Source organism: Syzygium oleosum, unplaced genomic scaffold (genome assembly GCF_021117445.2).
Source record: "Syzygium oleosum isolate NSW1041296 unplaced genomic scaffold, Sole_v2.1 Sole_v2.05, whole genome shotgun sequence".
Taxonomy (NCBI): Eukaryota; Viridiplantae; Streptophyta; class Magnoliopsida; order Myrtales; family Myrtaceae; genus Syzygium; species Syzygium oleosum.
In genome coordinates this window covers 3866246-3890704 of record NW_026607489.1, presented here as the reverse complement: position 1 = coordinate 3890704, position 24459 = coordinate 3866246, and the positions used below count along the sequence as shown (strand labels likewise).

The following is a 24459-nucleotide window of genomic DNA, read 5'->3' as shown; positions in this document are numbered from 1 at the left end:
TATGCTAAACTAAGTGGTCTTTACACAGCTACTTAAGTGAAAACATGGTAGATTCTGTAGATCAATCAGTTCGTCTATAATTCGACGAGCACAGGCTCATAGTATATGAAGAGCATTCAAATATGTTCAAGCAGCGCATGGGTACGAAACTAGCTCGTGTTCTAGAGATGAGCTCTAGAGTACAAGTTCATGAAGCACAAATTAGGGGTGAGCAGTACCAGATTCCTTATAAGTTCCACCTAAACCTGAAACCTACCCTCAGGTATAGGTTCCTCATTTTTTGGAACCTGGAACCTACATGTCGGAACCTGAAACCTAGAACCTGCCCTATCACAGGTTCTAGGGTCTAACATGTTCTTTTTTTATTATTTCATTTTTAGTTAAACAAAACGAAAATGAATGTAACAGTACTTAACAAACTTGTTATTCACCAAAAAGAATACAAAAGACTAGTTTTACTGGCATTACGGTTTAAATAAATACAATTAAACCGAGCAGTTATTCTGTGAATCGATACTAAGAGTGAGCGGTTCCATATTCCGTACAGGTTTTACTTGGAACCTGCCCATGAGAATAGGTTCTTTATTTTTTGGAATCTGGAACCTACCATATCACAGATGCAAAGGTCATTTACAAGGTCTACCTAGGTTCCACCTTTTATTATTAATTGAAAAATTGCAGTGAATCATCACCTTCAATGACCACCACTTGCTGCTATGATCTATTGACCATAACTTATATTTAGACACACGAAGAATATGAAACATTTAACAAGTCATAAAATGAAAGCTCAAACTAGTGATTCCAGATTATATACCCATCATTTAACGTCATGAAACACCGCATAATCACGTGAAGACATAGACCAAGAAAAAATACAAAAAACTTATTCAGGTTTCAGGTTTTAGGTTTCAGGTTTCGCCTACCTAAAATCTAGAATCTACCCGTCCAAACAGGTTCCCCAATTTTTGGAACATGAAACCTATCTTGCATACCTTGAAACCTAGAATCTACAGGTTCCCACCGGTCAGGTTCTCAGGCTCCAGGTTCTACCCTCGAACCATGCTCACTCCTAGCGCAAATGGAAGATTTAGTTCTTGTCTTGGACAAAGCAGAAAATAGGAGGGTGAGATTTTCGTGGCGTCAGAGGATTCTAACTCAAACTTTTACCTACCACAACATAAATTTCATTTGCTTCTAGAAAGAGAGGGTCGAAATGGGTTAAGTGAATGTCGATTTGAAGCTAAATTGTGTTCATGCCACGTCGTCGAATTCTTTCAAGCGATCCCAAATGGTAACATTCTTGTCCATCCAAACCAATTGCCGACATGCTTACTTTCATATAATTCTTTTATTTTATTTTATTGAACGACGATACATCGCACGCAACGATTGATTTGAACGGATGAAAAGAGAATTCTCTTAAAGTCTATCTGTATGGGCCAGAGCTAAGCCCGTTCGCTTCGACATCTTACCATGAAGCCCAAAACCACCATGAGTCTTCACCATTATGAGCAAGAAGAGAAAAGGAGTCCAGACCCAGATCAGGTGGAACGAGACGGAGAGCGAAATGGAAGTGCCGTGCTTCTTGGGGATGACATGAAAGATCTTGCCAGACCCAGAATCGTCTAAAACAAAAACTGCCCTCTACACTTCACCAGAATCGTCATCAGAAGTTGACAGCCAAAAGAGAAGGGAGAACACAAAAGGAGGAAAATCCCACCTTTCGTGGCACCCATGTGATTCATGTTCGTTCTGGGTCGCATCGACATAGCTGAAGCTGAAGAATTTGAGTGGGAAGAGTGAGAGAGAGAGGGAGAGAGGAGTGAGGAGGGTGACGAAGAATGGCAGGAGATCCAATGGAGGGAGACACGGAGATGGGGGAGAGCGAGAGGGAGACGCAAGAAAGAGACGCTGGGTGGGAGTTGCTGGCCATGGCACGCCATCTCATTGATCAGGGCAAGCCCTCGCAGGCTCTCCAAGCGGTGACCTTCTTGTCTTTTTAGCTTTTAGTTCATGGTTCCCTACCGTGCTTCTTTCTGGGAAACTGCCGGGCTTGAATTAGTTTGTTGGATTTCAATTGTTGAATTCATTGTTCAAGTCGTGTTTGTGAGTATGTCTTGGTTTTAATTCATGATGATTGGCCCGTACAGTAGCTGACATTATGGTAAAGTGTTGGGTGTGAAATGCATTGATGGGGTAGAATGGATGCTAATTGTGATTGATGGCCGGTGCACCCCGTTAAGTGGGCTGCCAACTCCCGAATTTTCGCCTTCTTGGCTGGTGCACACCTCATTGACAGTTGCATAAGCCCAAATTGGACATTGAGTCAAGCATTTTGATGCTGTGAACCTCTCGTGGTCACACTATTCCATGGGATTATCTATGGCGAGTCCAATGGTGTTAAGTTTGATAAGTGTCAGTCAACTGCTGCTACTCGATGCATTTAAGGGAGAACTGGCTAGCTTTGGGTTTGAGTGACATCACCCCTGATATATAGTAGTCTTAGGATATGAGGAAAAAGAAAGAACGCATAAGCAACCTGAGCAACCTGTGTAATGTATCTGTTTGTTTATGTAGGTATGGAGAGAATTTGGGTCACCACTTTGTTTAGTATTCAGCAGCCTCTCTCCAATGGAATGGTAATTCTTGTTATTTTACTCCACATAAAAGCTTTGATGTTGCAAACGGCAACACTCTATATGAAGCTAAATGGGATGCTTCCTTTGAATACGGGGTACCACCTCTTCTGTTTCCTTGGAATGATTAGGGAACAACATAATATGTCACTCCCATATTGAGATGTAAGTGTCCCTTTTACAAGCTTAGGGAGGAAGAATGGCAATGGGTTTTGGAAAAATAGAATTCCATGTTCCAGAGGAAGTTCAATGGAATACTTTCGTTGAAAAGTGAGACCAAGTAGTAAGTTTAACAGACAAATAAGTGCTTTTGCTTTGCCATAATCGATTCAACTCTCAGTTATGCCTTCAATGACCTTGAGTCAACCAGTGAACTTGCATGTGGACAAGGAAAAAATACCTTGAGAAGAAGATTTCTGGAGAATATTTCTTAACAGAGTGTAGTGGTTTTTGACTTGGCTGAGCTGTTGCCCTCTGAATTGCAGAAGATGGTGCAAAAGAAATAGACTCAACTGACTTTTATCATGAATTGAAACGGTCGATGCAAGCTGGTACATATGAGTCAGTTTGAGAAAGACATTGACTGTAATACTCTCGTTATTGAATCATCATCTATCCTCCAAATTTAGGACAACACAGACCAAACACAATAAAAATTGCAGTGCTGATTGCTTCTCTTCCATCTGTACTTTGGCCCTTTATGTAGTAATAGCGGATGCATTGTGGAGAATGCTTTATGATGGCGCAAGATTATTTTCATGGTGATGTTCTGGGTCATGCTTAGCGGGGAGAAGTTTCACCGACCTTAGCTATGCTTGGTTGTCAATTTCGTTTTATGATTTTACTGTCTGTGTCTTCTGTATAGCAACTTCTATGTCTCTTTCTCTGCCACCAATTGATAATTGTGTTCAGTGCAAGTGATAAATTTCCGTTTGAGCCATAAAGAGATACTATTACCTTTTATAGTTAAGAGAGGATAATGTGAACATAGTTTGTCAAAACCAAGGTTGGGAAAGATATGCTAAGAGATGGAGAAAACACTTCATTGGTTGGAGCTAATTTGGTGCTCTAAACAGGTAGTGATGGCAACAAGGGCTAAAGGAGGGGACCAGGCCGTGATCGAATTCTTGCAGCGTGCCCGTGAGCTATACAGAAGCAAACTCCAATCAACTTCTGCAGTCGAACAGCTGGCTTCCTTGTTCGCCGAGTGTGCGATTGCCGAAGCACAACCTTTGGAGGCCAACCCTCCAACAGTTACTGCAAGTGGTCCATCGATCGAGCCAGATGGTCATGGAAATTCCATACTGGCAGAAACTGGAAGGAATCAGGTTGTACTGGATGCTTTTTCCGACGGGAGCAGTTTCATCTGCTTGCAGTGTGGTGGTCTTGTTAGTAACCACCGTAGAGATGAGCACTATGCCTATTGGTGTGGTTGATCAGATGCTTGATCACATACACTGTCTTGGTTGAAGTTGCCTGAGCCTTTAATGGATTTGCTCGTTTAGCTACATACTTCTATCAGATGCCAGAAATTTTGACTTAGATGCCGGACAATGGCAACTTGTGAAAAAGCCATTTGGCGCCTTGTGGGCAATTGGGTGCTCGTAATCTGGATCAGCTCGAAGCTCATACAACTTGTTCCGATGAAGTAATTAAGAAAATTATGCTCCTGCATTACAATAGTGGAAGTTTGTGAAATAAGGACATAGGATTAAGAGGGGACAGTTTCTTCCTCAATGCAGAGTTTGTATTTGTCCGGTTTGTCATACCGCGAGATCTCTCTTTCATAGCTTTCAGATGGGCGTCAGCGTATTTTGGTTAGGCTGTACACCACGGTATGCAGCACATTGAAAAATGTTTACTTACCATCTTGGAATACCGTTACCATCCAGTTTTGCATGGGTTCTAAGCTTTTATAGTGACTGGAAGTAGTCATTTTCAGCTTTTGCCAAATGAGTTTGTAACAGGCTCTGCTGTGTCACATCTTGGCAACCCAACTATGATTATTCCATGGGACCACAAAAGAAAGATTGTGATGATACAGTGAGGAAAAAGGTAAAATGTATACGTCGCACGGCCAATGTATCAACAGGTCTTGTTGATACAAGACCCGTTTTACGTGCGTGACGAAGTTATTCCTTTTAGATTGTATTTTACTTATGAATCACTCGAAATGATCTCTCACTTGATATGGGACTTAAGCTGTCACATCTACAAAGTTGAAGCCAGTAATATTCTATTTCTTTCGCATGTGTCTGATAAATGGCAAGGTGCAAGTTTGGTGAAACAGTATGCAAGTGTAGAATCCGGAACACAAATAAACTGATAATCTTGCTTATTGAAGACAAACAGGTTAACAGAGTATTCATCACTTTCTGGACAAGAAAAGGTTTACAAGATGGTCCACTCACCCCACACACAGACGTCAAAAGAGAACAGCAAGAAAAACGTATGAAAGAATATCAGTATCGTTGCGATGGCTGGAGGACGCTACAATCTACAATCAATACAACAACAGACACAAACGTCAAACCATATGAACAGGCTTGGCCACAAACACTACAAGAGGACAGAACAGGCTTGGCCGAAAACACTACAAAAGGACACCTAGTTTACACCTTTTCAATATACATCTTTCTGACTCCAAAGCGATTCCCTCAACTTCTGTTATTGACTGGGAAAGGAGCACCAAAATTAGGTGTCGCCCTCCCATTGGTGATGTTATCTTCAGCTACTGTCTACTTGCTTCTTTACCTCGTAAACTTAGAAACTGTTCGGCAGCATCAAACCTTCTGTACAAGATGCTCCTGATGAAGAAACAGCAAAACTTTCAAGCTTCCAAAACCAGCTTGTACTACTTCAACTTGTTCGAGATACAGTCATAAGCAAGAGATCCTCAAAAACCAGCATCAACTGCAAAAATAGAGGAACGCATTAGGGCGTTTGCGGCAATTGGCATGTGGCTAAACTGCGACCATGCTAACCGCAATTGATAAACTGAGAAACTAAGTCTGTACTTTCTCAGAATTTTACAAGGAACAATCACTATAATATCAATTGAAGCTGAACATGCCACAGGAATGTATTTGGTACTTGCATAGCCCTAGCACTGGAGTCGTATGAACTATCTAGCAACTTGAGAGGAAATTGCTGTCAAAGAACGAGTTTCTCATATATTTCCATTTAAAAGCTACCTCCAGGTGAAACTTTTGCCAAAACCAAAAGTTGGGTACTAAACTAGCATGTCCCATGGGTTCCAGATAACTATTTCACTGAGTTACTTTCCCCAAGCTTATTATGCTCGTAAAAAAATTACCTCCTGCTACATGTCCCTATGCAACATGCTGCATGCTGCAAGTTCCAAGGAAAAAAGATCAGGCAATAGCTGGTGACTGCAATCGTATCACATCATATCTTGTAGAGCTTGTGGGCGAGGCCTTGCTCTCATGACAGTTTCATCACTGTGCCTAATCCATTCAGAAAGTCTCCATGGCTTCTGCCACTTCCACTTGAATTGCAAGAGCCACTGGTGATGACTCCTCTTCCATCTCCATAGCTTCCCAGCTTGTCCAACAACTGCCAATTTTCTCATTGACAATTGTCCCATTGGAACCATCTGCAGCAGTATGGACATCAAACTGTTAAGCAAGTTGGGATAGGAACATCAAACTGTTAAGTAAGTTACAAGGCAGATAACAGAAAAACCAGAAGATATTGACCTTTCGTGTCTGATCTATAAATGCAGCTGATTCCCGGATTGAGCCATTTACAATCCCAGGGGTATATTTGAGCTGCTTCTGTGCAGGTAGAGAGATCGGAGATAGAGGACCACTTGCCTCATCGGAGAAGTGTTTCAGTGAATTAGGAGAGTTTTCCTGTCAATGCCAAGTTCAAAGAGTTAACAGAGTCTAACAAATTGGCACCAGAGAAAAGATATCAAGCCACAGCTCTACACTGGAACTTGAACAAGGCTAATTGGAAACTACGTAGCATGTGTAAAAGTGAAATCATTGTTTGAATTCGATGTTGCCAGGACCAAATTGAACAAGTTTCTCGTTCATAGTTGTACGCTGAAAGTTTAAAACTAATTTCTACATTTTTTCATGAATTAAGGCAGAGATTGTTTCCAACATCATCACCATCTTAATTACATAAAGATTAGAAAGTTTGACATTGGATGAAAACTTACCGAAGCCGACGTAGCCAGTGCAATTGCAATAGCTTGCTCTCTCGATTTTAATTCCTTTTCAACTTCTTTTCTTTGTAACTCACTCTGCCGCAGTAAACCTACGAGTTCTTTCAGTTGGTCTTTCATTTCGTTGATTTCCATGTCCCTCTCCCATAATTGGCACCTGAAGACAAAAAGAAAAGGCAGAGGTGCCATTCTTGAGGATGTTAATTTAAATTGTCGGAATTAATTATGGAAACTGACAAAATTACCGGTCACAACACATTCTCAAATAATTACATTGGTAAGGCCAGCGATCAATTTCACTGATCTTTACTGACTATTGGAATGGAGAATGGTACCGTGTTGTCATCTTAGTCTGCTAACAGTTGCGCTCACTACTCTTTTGGCCATGTACACATTCACAGATATCTAAGACGGTAATATAGGTCCACTTATGTATGATTGGATAGTAGTAGCAGGGTAATGTTTCTACTAAAGCAAGGACATGAGAGTATTTCTGCAGATAATAGCAAACTGGGCCAAGAGAAGTACCTTGTATCGGCAAGAGAACTGAACATATATTGAAGCAAGTTCTTTGCATCTCCCATTGAACGCAACTGGTTCCAACGGCCACGATTAGTGAAGCCACGTTCCCGCTCTTCTGCCTCTGAAAGCTGTGATGCCATGGCTACGAGTGAGTTGGACGATATGCTTAGCATACTCTCAAGGGAAGATATTCTGGCCATTCTTGCATTTGGTGACATGGAGGAAGCTCTGGAAAGTAAAAGCAATGTAAAAACATTTAATATGTACACACAGGCATGACAACTGGCATTCCTGAAAGTTCTCATGAATCACTTCCACTTACCTTGCAAAGCCATTCTTTCCTCTTGGAGGGCTAAGCCCCTTTGAAGCAAATTCATTCACTTGCTTGAGGAGAGACAACTCTTCTGCCAGTGCAGCTCGCCTACATTGAACCAATGCATTGATAAAGCTATCAAAACACTGCAGCTAGCATCAAAGTTCCTTTCTGAATAAGTGACTTACACTTGACTTTGCTTCTCGTATTCAAATCGTACTTCATGGACATTCACCATTACTTCAAGCTCATGGTCAAGCCAGCGTTGTAAGGACTTCTCATTGTTCTGAAGATTCAATACTTTTCGGATTAACTTCAATAACAGAAAATCATAAATGAACGTTGGGGGAAAAAATAACAGGGAACGAGACCACTACCTGCCCATTTATTCCGTTGGCACTGCCCATAACTGGAATACAGCATCAAAAATGAATTAGAAGGCAGAAAGAAAGATCCCTGATTCTAAGTGAAGCCTTCAGATACAGTGAATTCATGTGCAAATTGATATGCATTTAAACGGTGGATAGTATTCATGATCTATGAAATGGACCTTGTATAAAAACAATCAGTAATTTCTGCTAAAATTCTCACAAGGATACAATGTACATCATACCTGAGTTGTCACGAGCAGAAGATTTGCGAGCTTCCAGTAACTCTTTTAGCCTCTTGGTGGCCATTGCAGCCTCTTCTGTCTTTCTTTGAAGAACCTGGGACAAAAATTTCCTTCAAGTGAAAAGACGAACAAAGATTCCAAGTTTCATCCTCTCAATATTTTTCACATGTCAGCATAAGCAAATTAATGGAGTTTACATTTGATTGCCAGCTGTCAGATATCATCGACTTGCAAGTCATTTGCACAACTAAAAAGAAGGAGCAAAAAGACCATACTGAAGTTTGCAGATTGTATTTAGCCTACTAAACATGATGGTCAGCAAGATATTGATAGGTTTTGCAATGCTGCTTACTTTTTTTCTTTTGGTGGATAAGGCTTCCTACTGTCATAGCCATAAAATTATATCAAAATATTAGTGGATGCAGCAACACTCAAAGCAGCATCTTCTCGCATATAATAAAGCGCACATTGATTTCCTCAAATAGACTGCCCACTGAATTAACAATATTGAAATGTATATAGCTGCATGCCATGTTAAATGCTAAATATGATCTGCATCTCGGGCATAATCATTTTCGTAACTACAATCGAAACTATTGGACTTGATCAAAAAATGATGAGCATGGTATGAGAATACCATTTTCTGACGTTGATTTAGAGCTTGCAATTTATGCCTTTCATATTCATTCCTCCTCCCCTCCTTTCGCAACTGCTCACACAAATGGAGAATGTCAACAGAAAAAAAATTCCAAAAAACAAAACATTATTAGAGCATGCTAAAATAGTCTGCAAAGACGACGCAAACAGATCATTTGTCCTTTCAGGAACAAAATAATTAAAATAGACCGAGGAATAAATATGTCACAAAGTTATGCATCTAACTCTAAAAGCAAAACTATTTCAACTGCAGTGCAAAATGAATTAATTTTGTGGATATTTTCTACAAGTGCTTCACTGCAACTGTACACTTCAATGGAAGGTACACCTACATGTCGGCATTTGTCTTCCCATCGTAATAGTATGTAAGATCTACAGAGTATTATTCCCTCTATTTATAAATCCCACCTAATTCAAACGGAAAGCCAATTGATTGATGGCCTTGTAAGTTATAGACTTAATAAGCAATTGGTGATGCTGTCGATTATTTCTACAAGCTTGCTCGATCATGGTTGGGTAACTTTGCAAAGCAAGATATTGAATAAGCACTGAAGGAAAGGTCTCATAAAAATAAAAGGGTGTCATTTATGGCATGAAAAGTAAATGATAAATTAAGAGTCTCCATTCACTTTAGGCTAGGGAAGACTGAAATAAGAGAACCCCTCAGACCTGTTACTTTTTTAGTTGTACATTGCCTCATTAAAGTTAGATATACACTATGATATATTGCCTAAATTTATTTCTTTTTCTGTTATGTCAAAGAAAAGGAAAGATTAATCAATGGCAGTAGAAGCAAAGGACAACAGAGACAGGACATGCATACCTGCAGCAGTTCCTTCTCCCGAGAGGCCTTCCACTGTCGAAACTGTTCAGCTTCTTGTTTCATTCTATGTTGGAGTTGAACCTAACAGATAGAAACAAAGTTAGAAAATGATGACGTCATGGACTTCAGAGTCGTAGAAGACCAAGTGATGTTCCAACCTTTTGTGCCTTTATAGATTGAATTTCTTCCTGCAATCTCTTTGCTGCTTCATCACTTTTTTGTTTTTGCTTTAAAAGCTGAACCTGATTCTCTTGTTTCTTCTTGAGATCAGAAATCTGTCGCACATGGGCAGTCAATAAAAATTTATCATCTTGAGAAGGCACCCTTTTTTCGCGTCCACCACACAAAGTAACGTATGATCAATTTTACATCATCACCTGAGCTTCAAGCGTCTTCAGTTTCTGAGCATGGATATCCTGCATCTTTTGGGTGTGTCCATCAGAATTAGCAGCCAGGTTCTCAACTTCAGCCAACAAGCGATCTCTCTCTTGCTGCACTCGACATACACGAAAATAAACATACATTAAACTTAACTCTTCTACAATGAGCAACGTGTATAAACTGAAGAGACTGTATTCTACCTGCACAGTTCTTTTTTCATCCTCCAACTCCATGATTTTCTTGCCGAAGTGTTGCTTGAGTGCTACAGTATCCAAGCCTCCAAAAAGTTTCATCTCTGACTGTTCATACGCAGTTTAAAAAATACAGAAGATAAGTCAAAAGCTATAATGCTTGCATACTGAGGAAGAGAGGAAAAAGAAATAATGCGGGAAAAAAGTCAAAAAGACTGGCTGATGGATTCTTCCTTTCTTCCCTTTTCTATGAGTAAAACACAATGATATATTCACCAACATACTGTCTTACAAGATTAAAACACCATCACTAGGGGTGTACCGACTACAGAGTCATTAAGCAAAAGGTCGGTTAAACTGGTAGGGCAGCGTCAAATAACAAAATCCTGAGATAACTCTTTTTCGTATGCCAGCTAAAGCAAACAGCAGAGCTAATAAGAAGCAAATCAGAGCTATTAATATTGCTAGTAAGAAGAAACTCAGAGATAATCATCTATATGTTTCTTTAAACAATCCCCGCTGTTCCTTCTGGAGAATCGTAAATATTCAGAACATTAAATATAAGAATCTGTGATCTCCTCATTAGGAAAATAAAAAGGTCTTGCTACTTTGGGAGGCCATTGGAAGAATGTTTATCAATCAAGAAATTTCAAGCAAAAGAGTGGACTGTCCAAAAATAGCAAATATCAATAAGCCATTAACCTGCAGCCAACATAAATGTCAGAAATATGGAAAGTCCATCGTACCTCCTTCTCCTCTAAGCGTTTATTCAACTCATGTAGCTCTTTGTCCATGGAGTTTTGCAGAAGAGTGTGTTCCCACTCTTTCGTGACTTCATCTATATCTCTGGAATCACCAGCTATAATTTGAAATGGGGAAGGGTAAATGAAGATATACACAAAGGGAGTGCAAGGTAACATGAGAAAGGAGATGATGTGATAAACAGAAAATGAAAGTACTAGAGAGGATGGGTCATACTGCTCACGGTTTCACCCATTTGGAAATCACATGACTCCATGCTTTGCAATCCTCTTTTAAGCCCATCACTTTTCACAGAGCACGTATCATCCTACAAGAAATGTCTCCGGTTCACAAATGCGGAAGCATGCAGAATTGTGCATGTGATATCTTAACAAATTCTGTTACAGGATAAACCAAGTCCAGCTAGCACTGGAAAAAGGAGCGTAGTTTGACAATTGGGTGGAGATTAAATGGACAAAAGGGCATCCGAATCAAAGCCCCCAAGATGCAAGGACTTGGAAAGGTGGCAGAAAGGTATGCAGCTTTGATGCTGCATTGTAAGGAAGCTTTTGGTGGTTGAGCCACGATCTTCATGTTACAATGGATAGATTTATCATTGAATAGAGACTCACCTCCATTAAAAGGGCTGAAGCAGTGAACTTTTTTAGCACTAAAATATTCCTGACGCATGTTAATATCATACCTGGGAATCTGTTTCACAGCACTCCACAGAAGAGCATCTGCTTCGGAATTCATGTAGTTCTCGACAAAGATCCTCATTAGCCGCTTCAAGCCAAGCAATTCTTTCCTTGAGAGCCTATGAGGAAAAATTATTATGACTGGTTAGGTCAAAGAAAAACTGCAATATCACAAAGCAAGATACCAACAGAATTATTTCACAATGAGCTCAAGAGTTCTGTAACTAATTAATGCAAGTGTATAAGGATTAAACAATAAATTGGCCACTTAAGCCTTTGCTGTACATGGAGAAAATGACTTGCATAAAATTGTAATACCTGCACTTCATTTGATGAAGGCCCACCACGGGCACAAAGTTCTGCTTGCAAATACTCTAGTTGTTGGCGCATCTTTAGCATCTCATTTGACATGGGATCTCTATTAACCTTTTTAGAAAAAGAAGACGTTCTTATGGTACTTTCACCATGTATAGAATGTTCAGCCACATATGAAAAAGCAAAAAAGAATCAAAGCAAACTACTTCTCAGAAACTTACAACTGGCTTGTTTTGAATATTCCGAGCACGATTTGCATACTTCAAAGTATTAAGCGTTTCTTCAGCATTAATATCAGCAGGGCTGATGCAGGCTGAAAAATGAAAACAAATTTAGGGGGCATGAAAGAAAAACGTTAAGGAAATTCTTATAGGATAAAATTACGAGGATAAGCTCAAAAAAACAACTATGGTACCATAAACACATTCATACAGGTATGAAAAATGAGTGATATGCATTTTCTTCTCACACACGAAGACAAAAGTTATGCCAAAGTATTGTACTCATGTGCCAACAAGCATTGGCATCAACAAAACTAAAGCCATATCTAGCAGCATCACAGGCTCCATAAGTATGTATCGAAGTACGCAGAAAGCATAAGGAAGATTTTTCTGCCTTACCTATCATCACTGTTCTACTATTGCCGCCAAGTGAATCCTGATATGTAAACAAAGTCAGTGTAGGTACAAAATAGGCTTATACTCGGTACTCAATACAAAATAAGGTAAAAAATATGAAGCTAAAAGGGTGCAAATAAAAACTTCGCAGCCATTAGTTTCTAGGAACACACAGACGTCATCTTGTCATTATTGTTACTAAAGATGAAAAGAAAATCGCAATAATAGTTGCTTAATCTTCCAAATAGTGCACACTTTTCAGCTAGATGATACCGCTAATTAAGTCAACACTGTTCCATTAGATTAGCATATGATAAGGATAATTCTTCATAAGTCTCAACCTGTAAAAGCCTAGTTAGTTTACTGTCCCTGTAAGGCACATGAACACCTTCTTTCCGCTTCTTCTCATCACCAAGAGCACTGATCACATTACCAAGTGCAAGAAGGCCCCTGTTGATGTGCACTCCTATCAAAAAATAAAAATGAATTTGATTACCATTTGAGTACGCAGATCATTTAACAAAGAAAGATGCACGCTAATTTACCTTCTTTGAATCGCAAACCATCAGAACCTGTTCGCTTAGCTCGCTCTGATCCAGCAAGATCAACTAGATGCAATTTGGCACATAGGTATTCGTCATTTAAATTCTCAGGACTGCTATCGCCAGGAAAGAGTGGATTGAGCCTACGCATCTGCTCTAATGTTATGGTGAAGATGGCATGCGAACGGCTACATAGACAGAATCAATAATAAGACTCGTCTAGAACATGGTATGGAAATTTCACTATATATTCACATGATTCTTCAAGATTTAGCCCCAAAGTCTATTACAAGGGTTTCTAGTATTAAGATGAGTAGCTACAGCAGAAAAATTGTGCTACTCAGCATTTGGTTTCTCACATTGTTTGATGCATATGAAAGGACTTCACTGACTTATATGGCCTATGGGAAGCACAATGACATTTTAAAGGTGAACTTGCATCAGATAGAGAATTCAGTATACGTGTATGCGTCTTTGTGAGTCATACAAGTTGTGCAATCACAGTACAGTCCATAGAGCTGCTTCATTTGCTCCTCTTTCAGCAGGTGAACTCACAGTGCGAAAAAAGCATGCTTTTTTTGAGAAAATAACTCAGCCCCGTGCTCATAAAGTTTTGTCCATGAGGAACAGTCTCCATATCATATAACCACTCAGCTTTTTTATGTATTTATATTGGGATCAAATTGCAAATGAGATACGCCAAAAAGAATTATCAGCAGATAGGCCACACCAACAAAGGAGAATGTAGCAAATACATCTGAGCATGAACCATGAGTATGTGAATTGTCTGCTTGTGCACTTGGACAAAATTTAAGAGGCTTAGTTTACCAGCTAATGGTGCATGACGCCTGACGCCAGTGGATGAGATTGCTTCAGATAAATGCTATGTTTCCTACCTCAATTGCACCTAAATTACGTTTCATCACATTGAAAGAGAGAAAATAAAAGCTTCACCAACCTGGACTGATTGTTCATGTTTGTACTTCCAGTAGCCCGGCTCAGTGAACCCTGTTCAAGGCAGGCAACCATCTCTTTTAGAGAACTAACGCTAACTTCTGTAGATCCTGCCAATGTTATAACACCATTCGATGATTCACGAATCTGGATGGGAGGTCTTCCTGGAATAGGTACTTTCCCAGTATGGCCATTTGCATTCTCTGATTTGCTCAAACAAGTCGGATCCAGCAAATCTTGAACTTCTTCTTTCAAAATCTTTCACAAAAGAAGACATCTCATTGTAAAGCAAATCTTAAAAAAAGTTACAGGACAACAGATACTTGCAAGTGCTGTATAAAATCAATGCACAAAGGATGAGTCAAGTATCATAAAACGACTCATACATCATTCAACAATAATTATTTTATGGAATGCTCATAGAAGAGTGATTGAGCCCATAGTGCTAGAATGTAATAGAATAGCTTATATCTGTAGAAGGAATGGACCAAAAAAAGGCCCTTTAGGGAAAGACTAGGAAATAAGAAAAAGTGAAACACGATGAAGTTTGAGGAAGAGAATGGCAATCTGATATCAGCCACTTGGAAAATGTGGTACTTCTTGCCGTTAATGTAGCACACTTTGTAATGTTCAATGGGCCAAAAAAAGAAAAAGATAGCCATTGTATCATTGCTCCAGTGAAATCTAGATTTTGCATCAGATGGCCCTTCTGTTATGGCACTTAAGCAACAGAAAAATTGTCAATCCTGGAACCAGACATTGGCACATGGTTCCATTGACCTTTGCCCTTCTCTTTGTAAATGATTATCACTTGTAAAAAGAAAACGTACATGGTTCCATTTCCACAAAATACAGTTTCTATCAGAAGATTGGCTCAAGTTAAAAAGACATTAGAGTTATGTACAGCACTGGGACAGATAATATTTTCGATGTTGCAAAAGGGAAAAATAGCTAACCTCGATGAAGGAAACGTGCAATTGGAACTCTGTTTGTTGTTTCAGAGCTTCTATCTTGCTGAATAAAGAATTCATAACCAGGGGAATCAGACCTGTCTGGCTACCATCTTTTAAACCAGTACCCATCGTGTAAGTTTTACCGGAACCAGTCTGCCATGCGCAGAACACACAAATATAAGCAAAAATAAGAGGAGACTATATAGGCCGAACATGAGCTCCATTTAACAACAACAAACCCACCTGGCCATAAGCCAGAACAGTGGCATTATATCCTTGGAAGAGGCCCTCGACAAGAGGCGCAACACATTCTTCAAACATTGAAGATGAAGGAGTTCCAGTGCTCCCATACACATGATCAAACGTGAAGGAATGTGTACCAATTTGTACCTGCACCCACCAATAACAATGTTCAGAATTCTGTGACTGCTATTTTCAATTTCCCCACGTTGCTTCTTCTTGCAGAATTTCCCATGACCGTCAAATAGATCAATAAAGAACAAAAATCCAGAGGGGCATTCTAGTTGTCCAGAGGTGATAGCTATCTTTCAAAACCAAGTATTTACAATGAGAAAAGTTTTTGATACTTATAAACAATAGTGAAATTAATAGGAAAAATGTTACTGTAAAAATGCTTTGCTACCATGATTAGAGTATAAGTAGCAAAATGAGAACAGGATTGCTACAACAATTCCTGATTTTTATGTTGCAGCATGAATTCACGGGTCATTGTAAATCTTGTCCAACATCCAAATTGTTTGAATGATCAATTTTTTCAAAAGACACGACTACCAAACATTTGTCTGAAACTTTGGAACACCCTTCCACCTCTCAAAGCAACAAAAGAAACAAAAAAGGTACTCTAGAAAAGAAGCAGAGTTGAGCAAGTCCACAACAATTCTAGGATGTGAGAAAACTTCATCATCAATTGCAGTTGGCTTCCGACCAAAAAAAAAAATTGATGTTGGCTAGGTCGTTCCAATAAGTAGATGTTTCTCTTGCGGATGCAACACTCAAGACCCTCCAGAAACTCCACCGCAAATTCTGATGCCACTGGGAAAGAAACCAGATGGCAACAGCGACAATGGAAGAATTCCTCCCTTCCGTAACTCTGTTTATTCTTGCTGGGCATTTCCCACCATCATTTAATCAGTTCGACCCAGAAAACATTTAGCCGACTAAGAAGTGGGATTCATCGTCGTCAAACCAAAGGGAGAAAAAAATTAAAGACAAAAAGTTAGAAAGCAGCGCTTTGCTTGGACTTATGCGACTCTCCCAAAGTCCCAACCTTTTCGGGTGAAGAAAATACAGAAGAAGCACAAGGGGAACTTCAAGTGGCAACAATCAGCTCCTGAGATGAATCGGGAAGATTCACCGAACCACCCAAAGCGTAATGACGATGCATGAAAATGATTAAAGAACAAAGAAAATTTCCCAGTCTAGTTTAGTATTTTACCAAACCACTTGGAAAAAGAAGAAGAAAACCTAGTCAAGGAAAAAAACAAGAAGAGTTTCCATGAATATGTCAGACCCATCCTCCTAAATCAGACTATTACGTCACGGTCCTCTTGAACAGCAGACGAGTCCAATCCAAGAAGACCCAAGAACCTCTCAAAGAAAACATACGTGTAAAAAAAAAAGGAGAACACTACTCGCAATCACCGCAGGCATTCTGAGATCCAGATCTCTCAGACACACATGATCGTCCGACAGCCCAGCAAACAGTCAAACTTGATTACGCACCCGACGACGGGACCCCCTTTTACGTTTTTCCCGCCGACATTTCCGGTCCGAATTCACCGGAGCGAGGTTCCGCATTCGGAGCGAACGTACCTGAGGCTTCCCGGGAACGAGCGTGACGCAATCCTTGCAACCCTGGAGCTTCTCGTCGCCGATGAGGGGCCTGATGTGGACCGCCACTTTCACGCAGCAGTCCTCCCCGCCGCCGCCGCCGCCGCCAGCTTCCATCGCCACCGGCCCGGAGAAGGAGGAGAAGGAGGAGAAGAACAGAGCGGCAGCAGCAGCAGCTCGCACGGTTCAGCCGGAGAGACGCGGCGGATCGGGCCCAGAAAAAACCGGAGCTCCGGCGACGGCGAAGGGATCGGCCGCGACGCCGCGCAGGAGGGAGCAGGAGGAGCAGCTGCTTGTTAAAGGGGTCAGAGCGAGGTGGGAGGTGGGATGCAGGAGGAGGAGCGACGGAGGAGGCAGGAGGAGGAGACAGGAGGAGGATTTTAGAAGGAAAGGGAGCGTCTTGTGTGCATGTGTGTTGGCACTGGTAGAGAGAGAGAGAGAGAGGAGGGAGGGGTAGTTGGAGGGTGAAGTAGGAGAGAGAAAGTAGAAGAGGACGTAGAGAGAGAAGAGAGAGAGTAACAGGCAAAGGACAGCAACCAGTAGAGCAGAGCGGAACTCCTATGATGCTGCCTTAGCCTTCACTGCATTTTTTGCATTACACCACCACCACCACCACCACCACCGGACGTGACAGTTAGAGAGGCCCTTTGCTTGCTTTGCTTTGCTTGCGCCAACTCCCAAAACACCAAACGAGAGAGAGAGAGAGAGAGTGAAGGAAAAACACAAAGGACACATGCTTCCACGCCACTCCTTCCCGTTTTGCCCTCCTCTCTCTCTCTCTCTCCTCCCGCTTTTCTCGGGTAGAGAGATTTCCCCGACCTCCGGCGTCTTCGGGGTACGGCGACGGGCTCGCCGGCCTCGGGACTCCGAATCGCCGGCGAGGGAGCAGTTAATGGCTCGGATCGAATGTTGACTCTCTCTGATAATGCCCAGACGAGTCACTGACTCTGGCTCGTCCCTATCAGCCCTTTTAATAAAAGAAAAAAACATGCAAATCGAGTAACTCTCGTACATGACATATCGGCATGATATCGTGTTATGGGGTAATAGAGGATGTGTTCTTTTACGAGCATTTGTTACGTCTGGATATTCTTTTTATCGCCAAACCGTATCATTGTCTTTTAGAAATCAATCTTACCACGTTCTGCCCGAGAAAATTAAATAGAGGACAGTAATTTAAGGAGAATCTCAATTGGTAACATGGGTACGTGCGAGGCGACAACTATCTAAGCGCAAAGCGTTTACAAAAATCGGCATCGCTAATTGATGTGGCAAACTCTTATCAGAGAACATGACCCACTTCCTCTCCCTCCCCTTCTCATCTTCTATTTTCCCGGGGTGCTGGATTTTCTATTCTAAGCATAAAGGAAGCTTCCAATGGGAAAATACGAGAATACCCTCTTGGGCATCGTCACGTATTGAGGAGGAAGAGTAGGGACACGCGTACGTACATTGAGGTGTATATTGTTACGAAGAAAGTAGAGAGAGGGAGAGAGAGGGAGGGGGGCAGGGGGGCCCACGAAGCCACGTGACGAGGGAATCGGAGCCACGTGCCTGGAGGTTTTGCCCGGCACGAGGCGGCCACTTTGTCATCATTTAACCACATCTCATTATTTCCTTCCCTCCCCACCCTTAAATGCTTGCTCTTTTATGGCTTCTCTCCTCCCTATATTTTGACCCTATATAATATATATATTTATATATATATAGTTTGACCCTACATATATCTATATATATATTTCCCCACCTATATATAATTTAACTATTTATTTATTTTCCTTGATATATCTTATATATTTTGACCTAGACCAAAGTCCCTCTTTTATCTCATTTCTAGATTTCTTAAATTACCCTTCATTTTCCCTCTCTTGTATCCATCGGTTTATTCAACAGCCAATTCACTTTCTTTTGTCTCTTCTCACCTCTCTCTCTCTCTCTCTCTCCCTCTCTCTCCTATGTGCACCTTTGGTACATAATTCTTCATTTCCTTTTTGTTCATAATTACCCGATTATGATCGCCCGCTACACAAGTGTCTTAACCCTAATATACACTAATATGGATTCAACTACTATTTCGTTTCCACACAAACTTTTCGAACAACGCTCGCCGCTCGAAGTTTCTTGCGGTGATTTACAACATTTGTAGTTGGCAATTGAACATAAGCGGATGCGACGTGCGTTGAACAATTCAATGCTTATGGATCGAATACTTTCCCATTTTCAGCATCGCATAAATATGACCAAATCTACCACAGAGCCATAGAATGATTAACTTGCTATTCACTTTCACATTCGAAAGTGCGAGGGTTCTGTGCGTTGTTTATCGGTTTAAGCATTATGGGATTTTTTTATTTCTGTATATATTCAATATAATTAGTTAAAATTATGAGATTCGGAAGGATTCACTTTTATCTTAATGTTTAGATAACTCCATGATATCAGAACTAAAAAAAAGAAAGTAGCTCATGAAGAATTACAGATGTAGAATTGCACCAGAAAGCTGTTGAAGAGCTCGTATCGAGTAAGGAAGAATAAAGTTCTCTTCCTTCTCCTATTCATGATAGAGAGTTTACCCTAACTCTCACGTTACCACTATAATCAAACTCTCCCCAGCTCGCCTTCCCACCCTTTGAAATGGCACTATCTAGTCACAGGTGTAGAATTCAGGTCACGTTTCCATATCACACAAGCAAAACCAAGAGAAGAAAAGTCCAAAACGCTATACGGAAAAGGGGGCGTGATCATCCGGTTTCTCTGCTTTGGAACTTTCTGGCTCGTGGTGGAGGGTCACGGCAATGGCAATTCGGGAAAAGGAAAAGGAAAAGAAACGAAATGGACTCGACTCGGAGAGAGAAGCGAAATGTATACCGCGCTTATATCAAGCAACACGTCGACGCGATTCTAATTTATCTGGATGTTCTTGATTTTCCCGATTCATAAACGTCGTATCGAATATGGCTATATGACTATGTAAGTATCAAACGATGAGATCGCGTTAAGGTATTCTTTAAATGAGTGAAGGTTACATGTCGTAGAGAACTTTATTTACTTAAGAGGGGAGGGAGAGTTGGAAAGTGATGTGAGGGAGGGGGAGACCCACCCACAATTAGACACATTACAGCTGGTGGCCTCCCAGCTCACATGGCCTTTTAGGTGTCAAAATAACCCGTGTGGACCCAAACTCTCTCTCTCTCTCTCTCTCTCTCTCCACTTGGTCAGAGTCTCAGCTGGTCCAATGCTTCTCTGCAGAATTTGTGACAGTTAATAAAATACCATCTTGGTATTTTGCAAACCTTTGAAGGATCAAACTGTTTGTGTGGTGTGTCACCCTCAAGGCTGTGCGGAAATAACTAAAAGGAAAATGCCCAGCTAACTCTTGGTGATGAACTAGCCACATCCTCTGACATTATGGCCATGGACTCACCTATTAATTGACTATTCCCATGAACTCATGGCGCGATGGGCCTTGGCAATACAATACTTGTTCTTTTTCCTTTTACGTTCTGTGGTCACCACAATACATGATAACTCTCATGTATGTGTAGGTAGTCCCATGCTGGTCTGGAGATGTTGATGTGCTTATTCAACCTCGACCTCAAATGGTTTTATTTTAGGAGGCATGAGTCGCGTTCAATCTTGACATAAATAACTCGCGGTGGAGCTTGATGAGATGATTTCGACCTTTTTTAAGTGAGTTAAACGGATCGTTTCACATAACTGTGAGGACGATTAAGCTCGACCTAAGCACCCTCCAACCATCCAGAGCAATGTAGTCACCCAATGCCTTCGCGTCATCTAATGTCTCACTTGAATTTTTTTTTTCTTTTAAAAGGAACTGGCCTAGACACACACACACCTGTGTGCCTTTAACAAGTATTTTTCACCAGCTTTGAAAGCCACGGCTGAATCATCACAATTTCATAATATTTTGGCAGTTGAGCGGATTGGATGGTGAAGAGGGCACTGAAAAGACTGTTCAAAGTAGATGTAAATAAAGGGCCACAAACTCTGACATAACCAACAAGAACCATAGGAGCCTTCTTTTTCCCACCAAATGGGACCTCACGCTGCAATCTTTGAGCCTTGGTGGTTCCTTGTTGCAGAATCAAAATCACATTGATATGGACTCAATTGAAACTCAATCTACCTGAGACCTACACACATGCATGCTTAGAAAAGTGTTAGGTCTAGGGGGATTGTTTGATGATGATACATTATTCCAGTACATGCCCATGTCTAGGCCTTATCAGAGCATCATTCTGGTTCTTTATTGCTTTTTTTGATGGGTCATAGATGAAAGATCATTGCTGTGTGGTTTCTAATCTTGTTGCATTGCTGTCATAGATTGATCTTGGCGAAGTTTTGGAAGAAAGAAGAAAAGGGCATCTATCTTTCTCAGTTCTTGTTGATTTAGGAGTTCGAAAATCAATTTAATTGATGCACTGACAGTTATGCTCACTTTCTATGGTCTTGCAGAACTTGTGTTCACACTGTGAAGCTGTCGGAGCCTTTCTTTCCAAGACACCAAACTGTAGCTTTCTCCTTTCTATTTCATAACGTTTCTAGTCAGTTTTGGATAAAAGATCAAGCTAAATCATTCCCATTCTTGTTGGGTGAATGGCGATGAGTAACTTCAGCGGATTTGAGTGAAAGCTAAAAAAAAGAATGAGAAAAGAGCTTGCATCTTTATCAGCTCCTGTAATCTATAAGTTAAAGAATCATTTTCAAGACCCATTATGAACAGACGAAAAAGAAAAGTCCGCGGACTTTGATTATCTATCAAATGACTTACGCTGGGAAGTTTTTAGTCTCGTGTATTCCAAATTTTCTTGTGATGACTCTAAGCTGAACAATGTTTTCTTTGCTCTCATCCTTTTCCTAGAAGCGGTAAACTGCAAGTTAAGCAACCCAGTCCGAACATGGGACTCTTTCCTCTTTCTGGACTTCTGGACTCTCACCAAAGGCTTCATATACAAGGAAGGAACAGATGCACACTAAACAAGCTCTGACACAAAGACCTCACCCTTCAACCCTTCACTTTCTCAACCTAACTCCCTTCCCTCAATTCATTGGACTTTTGCCCCATTCCGACCGTTACATTGGACGCAGACCCGGCAACCACAGTGGCCCCCCCCACACACACAAAAAATGTCCGAGTGGTTTTGTTGCTGACAATTTAGCTTCTTTGAGTAATACATGTCCATTCTTTTACCATATTTGTGCCTGTCTTACCAAACAACCCTGCAGGATCTTAGAATAAAAAGCTTCTTGCGTTTTTTTTTCACCACAAGGAATATGGATCGGCACTTTGACTACAAAAGCAGCAATTTTTGAAATCCCACCTGTAATGTGAATGGAAAAAAGGGGTCTTGCAATTAGGTGTCTTATGTTTTTCATGTCCATTTTGATGAAAATGTTCTTCTCTTTGACAAATGAATATCTTTCAAGAAGGTGCTGCCTAGGAATGTGCTAGTTTTATGTCCAGCCTTATCGCTATCGTGGCCAACGTCCAAATGTCTTGTGAAAGTTCGTGAGCCCTCACATGCTTTTGTCTCTCGGGTAAAACATAGTTGAGTCTGAATCATATTCTTTAGGAATTTAGATTCTCAGGACACTATGAAAGCAAATGCAAAGAGGGATGACGCGCAAAGGGAGAAAAAAAGAAACAATCTTGCCATTGCAGATGATGTTGACAATGACATTGAAAATTGATCTCAAGGCTTAAAAGCTGGATATAGGCAACATGTACTAAATCTAAGGGCATCGACCTTCCTTCTTTGGAAAGAAAACATTTATTATGAATTGATCATTTTCAGATCACTTGAAAATGCATTTTCTTCTTCTTTCTTCTTTTTCTGCTTCTAATTCTTGTTAACCTGACAACATCCTCGTTAAATTTACTGAAACCCCGGTCAACATTCTTCACTGAACTCTTGATTGTATAATGTGGCCGCCCAACCACATGATTGCATAACAAAATGCATTTTCTTCTTTCTTCTTTTCTGCCTCTAATTCTCGTTAACCTGACAACATCCTCATTAAATTTACTGAAACCCCAGTCAACATTCTTCACCGAACTCTTCATTGTACAATGTGGCCGCCCAACCACATGATTGCATAACAAAATAAAGTTCAGACCTTTTGATCCAATGACAGAAGCTCTGTTGCAGAGTAGCTGCTACTGCGTAGCAGTTGTGCCTTATCTTTATTCTGTTCTCTTTCCCTCTTACTGCTAGCTTTTCACCCATGTGGAGCAACTTGCATCACATGCACTCACTCCTTTTTCACATCACCAACACACTATTATTCCAAACCCTCCCTCCTTTTCATCTGAATCACTTAAGACCCAAATAACTTTTCTGTTCCCTTTAATTCTGGCATTCCTCACAAGCAAGCTCAGCTCCTTTTTCTGCTCTTTTTTTTCTTTTTGGGTTTTGGTGTTTTCCTAGGAATAATTAGCACCAATAATTAAACAAAGTTGGACCCAAATTAGGGCTCAAGTCCAATCCTCCGCCATAGTTATGTCAATCAGTGCATCCATGTCAAAGTACATTGAAACCTAGATTAGAGTTTCATAGAGGAGATATGATTCCACTCGATGAATGCCATCATGACCCCTTTTTTTCTTTGTGGGGTGGCCCATTTGTCAACACTTTGAAGCCAATACACAATTTTTGATTGTTTGTGCTGTGATCCCTTCTTATCTCGGTTTTTTGGATTCCATCATGTCATGTCTTGGATGGGAAATGCAATTCTTTTTACAAAGAAAATTGAAGGAAGAAAAGAAAGGAAGAAAGAAAGAAAGAAAGACACTCAATTGGTCATTTTTATCTTTTTGAAATTGAAAGGGGACATGGCATGTGCAGCTCTGGAGCCACTCATCATTGTCAAGCGTTTAGATGCGGTCTTTGTCCTGGTGGTGTACCATTGAAGGATATTGGGTTAATAATTGAGTATGCAAGGGTTGGCTCTACCTTCAATATATCTACACTTTGGAGATTCTTTTTTTATTTAAGAAAGTTGCCATCAGTTTAGTTATGTAGGGTTATTTTATTTTATTTTTTTCAGGACTAATGTCTGGGGAGCAAATGAAGTTGAGTTTGTCAGGAGCCAAAACATAAGAGGAGGAAAAACACTGAAGAGCAAACCTACGGAACTTTATTTAAGAAAGTTGCCCTCAGCTTGGATCTTTCTTGTTTTGATCAATGGGGTTTGGGAGTGATGAAAGAATGAATATTAGGTTGTCAGATCAAGTATCTTAGGTCCCAAGTACAGGTGCTTACCAGAAGAAATGTACCCAAGGTTTCCAGTTGTATCTTCTACCTACGTGGTCACAGCAAGATGGAATGACAGTAAATTTCAAGAATAGGGTTGTACTGCTAGATGAACTAGCTAATAGGGCAAGTACATGTAGCCTCACATGGAGTTCCGTGGATCATCCCCTCGATGGTCCA

At 40.6% G+C, this 24459-nt stretch overlaps 3 protein-coding genes across 4 annotated transcripts in view; 2 read left to right on the top strand and 1 right to left on the bottom strand.

The window, feature by feature from the left end:
* LOC115685625 (F-box protein At1g47056-like) overlaps positions 1 to 24459 on the top strand; it is an 86994-nt gene that overhangs the window by 45922 nt on the left and 16613 nt on the right. The window lies entirely within an intron of this gene.
* LOC115685616 (uncharacterized) lies at positions 1531 to 4884 on the top strand. Of its 2 annotated transcripts, XM_056311257.1 has the most exons (3): positions 1847 to 1985; positions 2581 to 2642; positions 3716 to 4884. In XM_056311257.1, exons 2-3 carry the CDS (start codon positions 2583 to 2585, stop codon positions 4073 to 4075), a joined length of 420 nt encoding a protein of 139 aa, XP_056167232.1. In that variant the 5' UTR covers positions 1847 to 1985; positions 2581 to 2582; the 3' UTR covers positions 4076 to 4884. The 2 variants fall into 2 exon arrangements, with proteins under 2 accessions (XP_030466559.1, XP_056167232.1); XM_030610699.2 differs by lacking the exon at positions 2581 to 2642 and having other exon boundaries at positions 1531 to 1985.
* LOC115685612 (kinesin-like protein KIN-4A) lies at positions 4950 to 17286 on the bottom strand. Its single transcript, XM_030610695.2, has 26 exons — positions 16988 to 17286; positions 15398 to 15544; positions 15158 to 15307; positions 14206 to 14459; positions 13251 to 13435; positions 13047 to 13171; positions 12709 to 12745; positions 12310 to 12401; positions 12092 to 12199; positions 11779 to 11892; positions 11313 to 11403; positions 11081 to 11193; positions 10344 to 10442; positions 10140 to 10253; positions 9921 to 10037; positions 9763 to 9843; positions 8920 to 8991; positions 8283 to 8376; positions 8047 to 8078; positions 7858 to 7955; positions 7679 to 7777; positions 7363 to 7584; positions 6829 to 6991; positions 6359 to 6514; positions 5956 to 6255; positions 4950 to 5552 (listed from the first exon to the last, which is right to left on the bottom strand). The coding sequence occupies exons 1-25, from the start codon at positions 17120 to 17122 to the stop codon at positions 6043 to 6045; spliced, it is 3111 nt and encodes a 1036-aa protein (XP_030466555.1). The 5' UTR covers positions 17123 to 17286; the 3' UTR covers positions 4950 to 5552; positions 5956 to 6042.

Coding starts and splice junctions, on each gene's coding strand:
- LOC115685612 (XM_030610695.2), bottom strand. CDS start 17,122: ATGGAAGCTGGCGGCGGCGGCGGCGGCGGGGAGGACTGCTGCGTGAAA. Junction 8,377..8,919: donor TAAATCAACGTCAGAAAATG/GTATTCTCATAC, acceptor TTTTTGTCCCAG/GTTCTTCAAAGAAAGACAGA. Junction 7,585..7,678: donor GGAAAGAATGGCTTTGCAAG/GTAAGTGGAAGT, acceptor TTTACTTTCCAG/AGCTTCCTCCATGTCACCAA.
- LOC115685616 (XM_030610699.2), top strand. CDS start 1,845: ATGGCAGGAGATCCAATGGAGGGAGACACGGAGATGGGGGAGAGCGAG. Junction 1,986..3,715: donor CCTCGCAGGCTCTCCAAGCG/GTGACCTTCTTG, acceptor TGCTCTAAACAG/GTAGTGATGGCAACAAGGGC.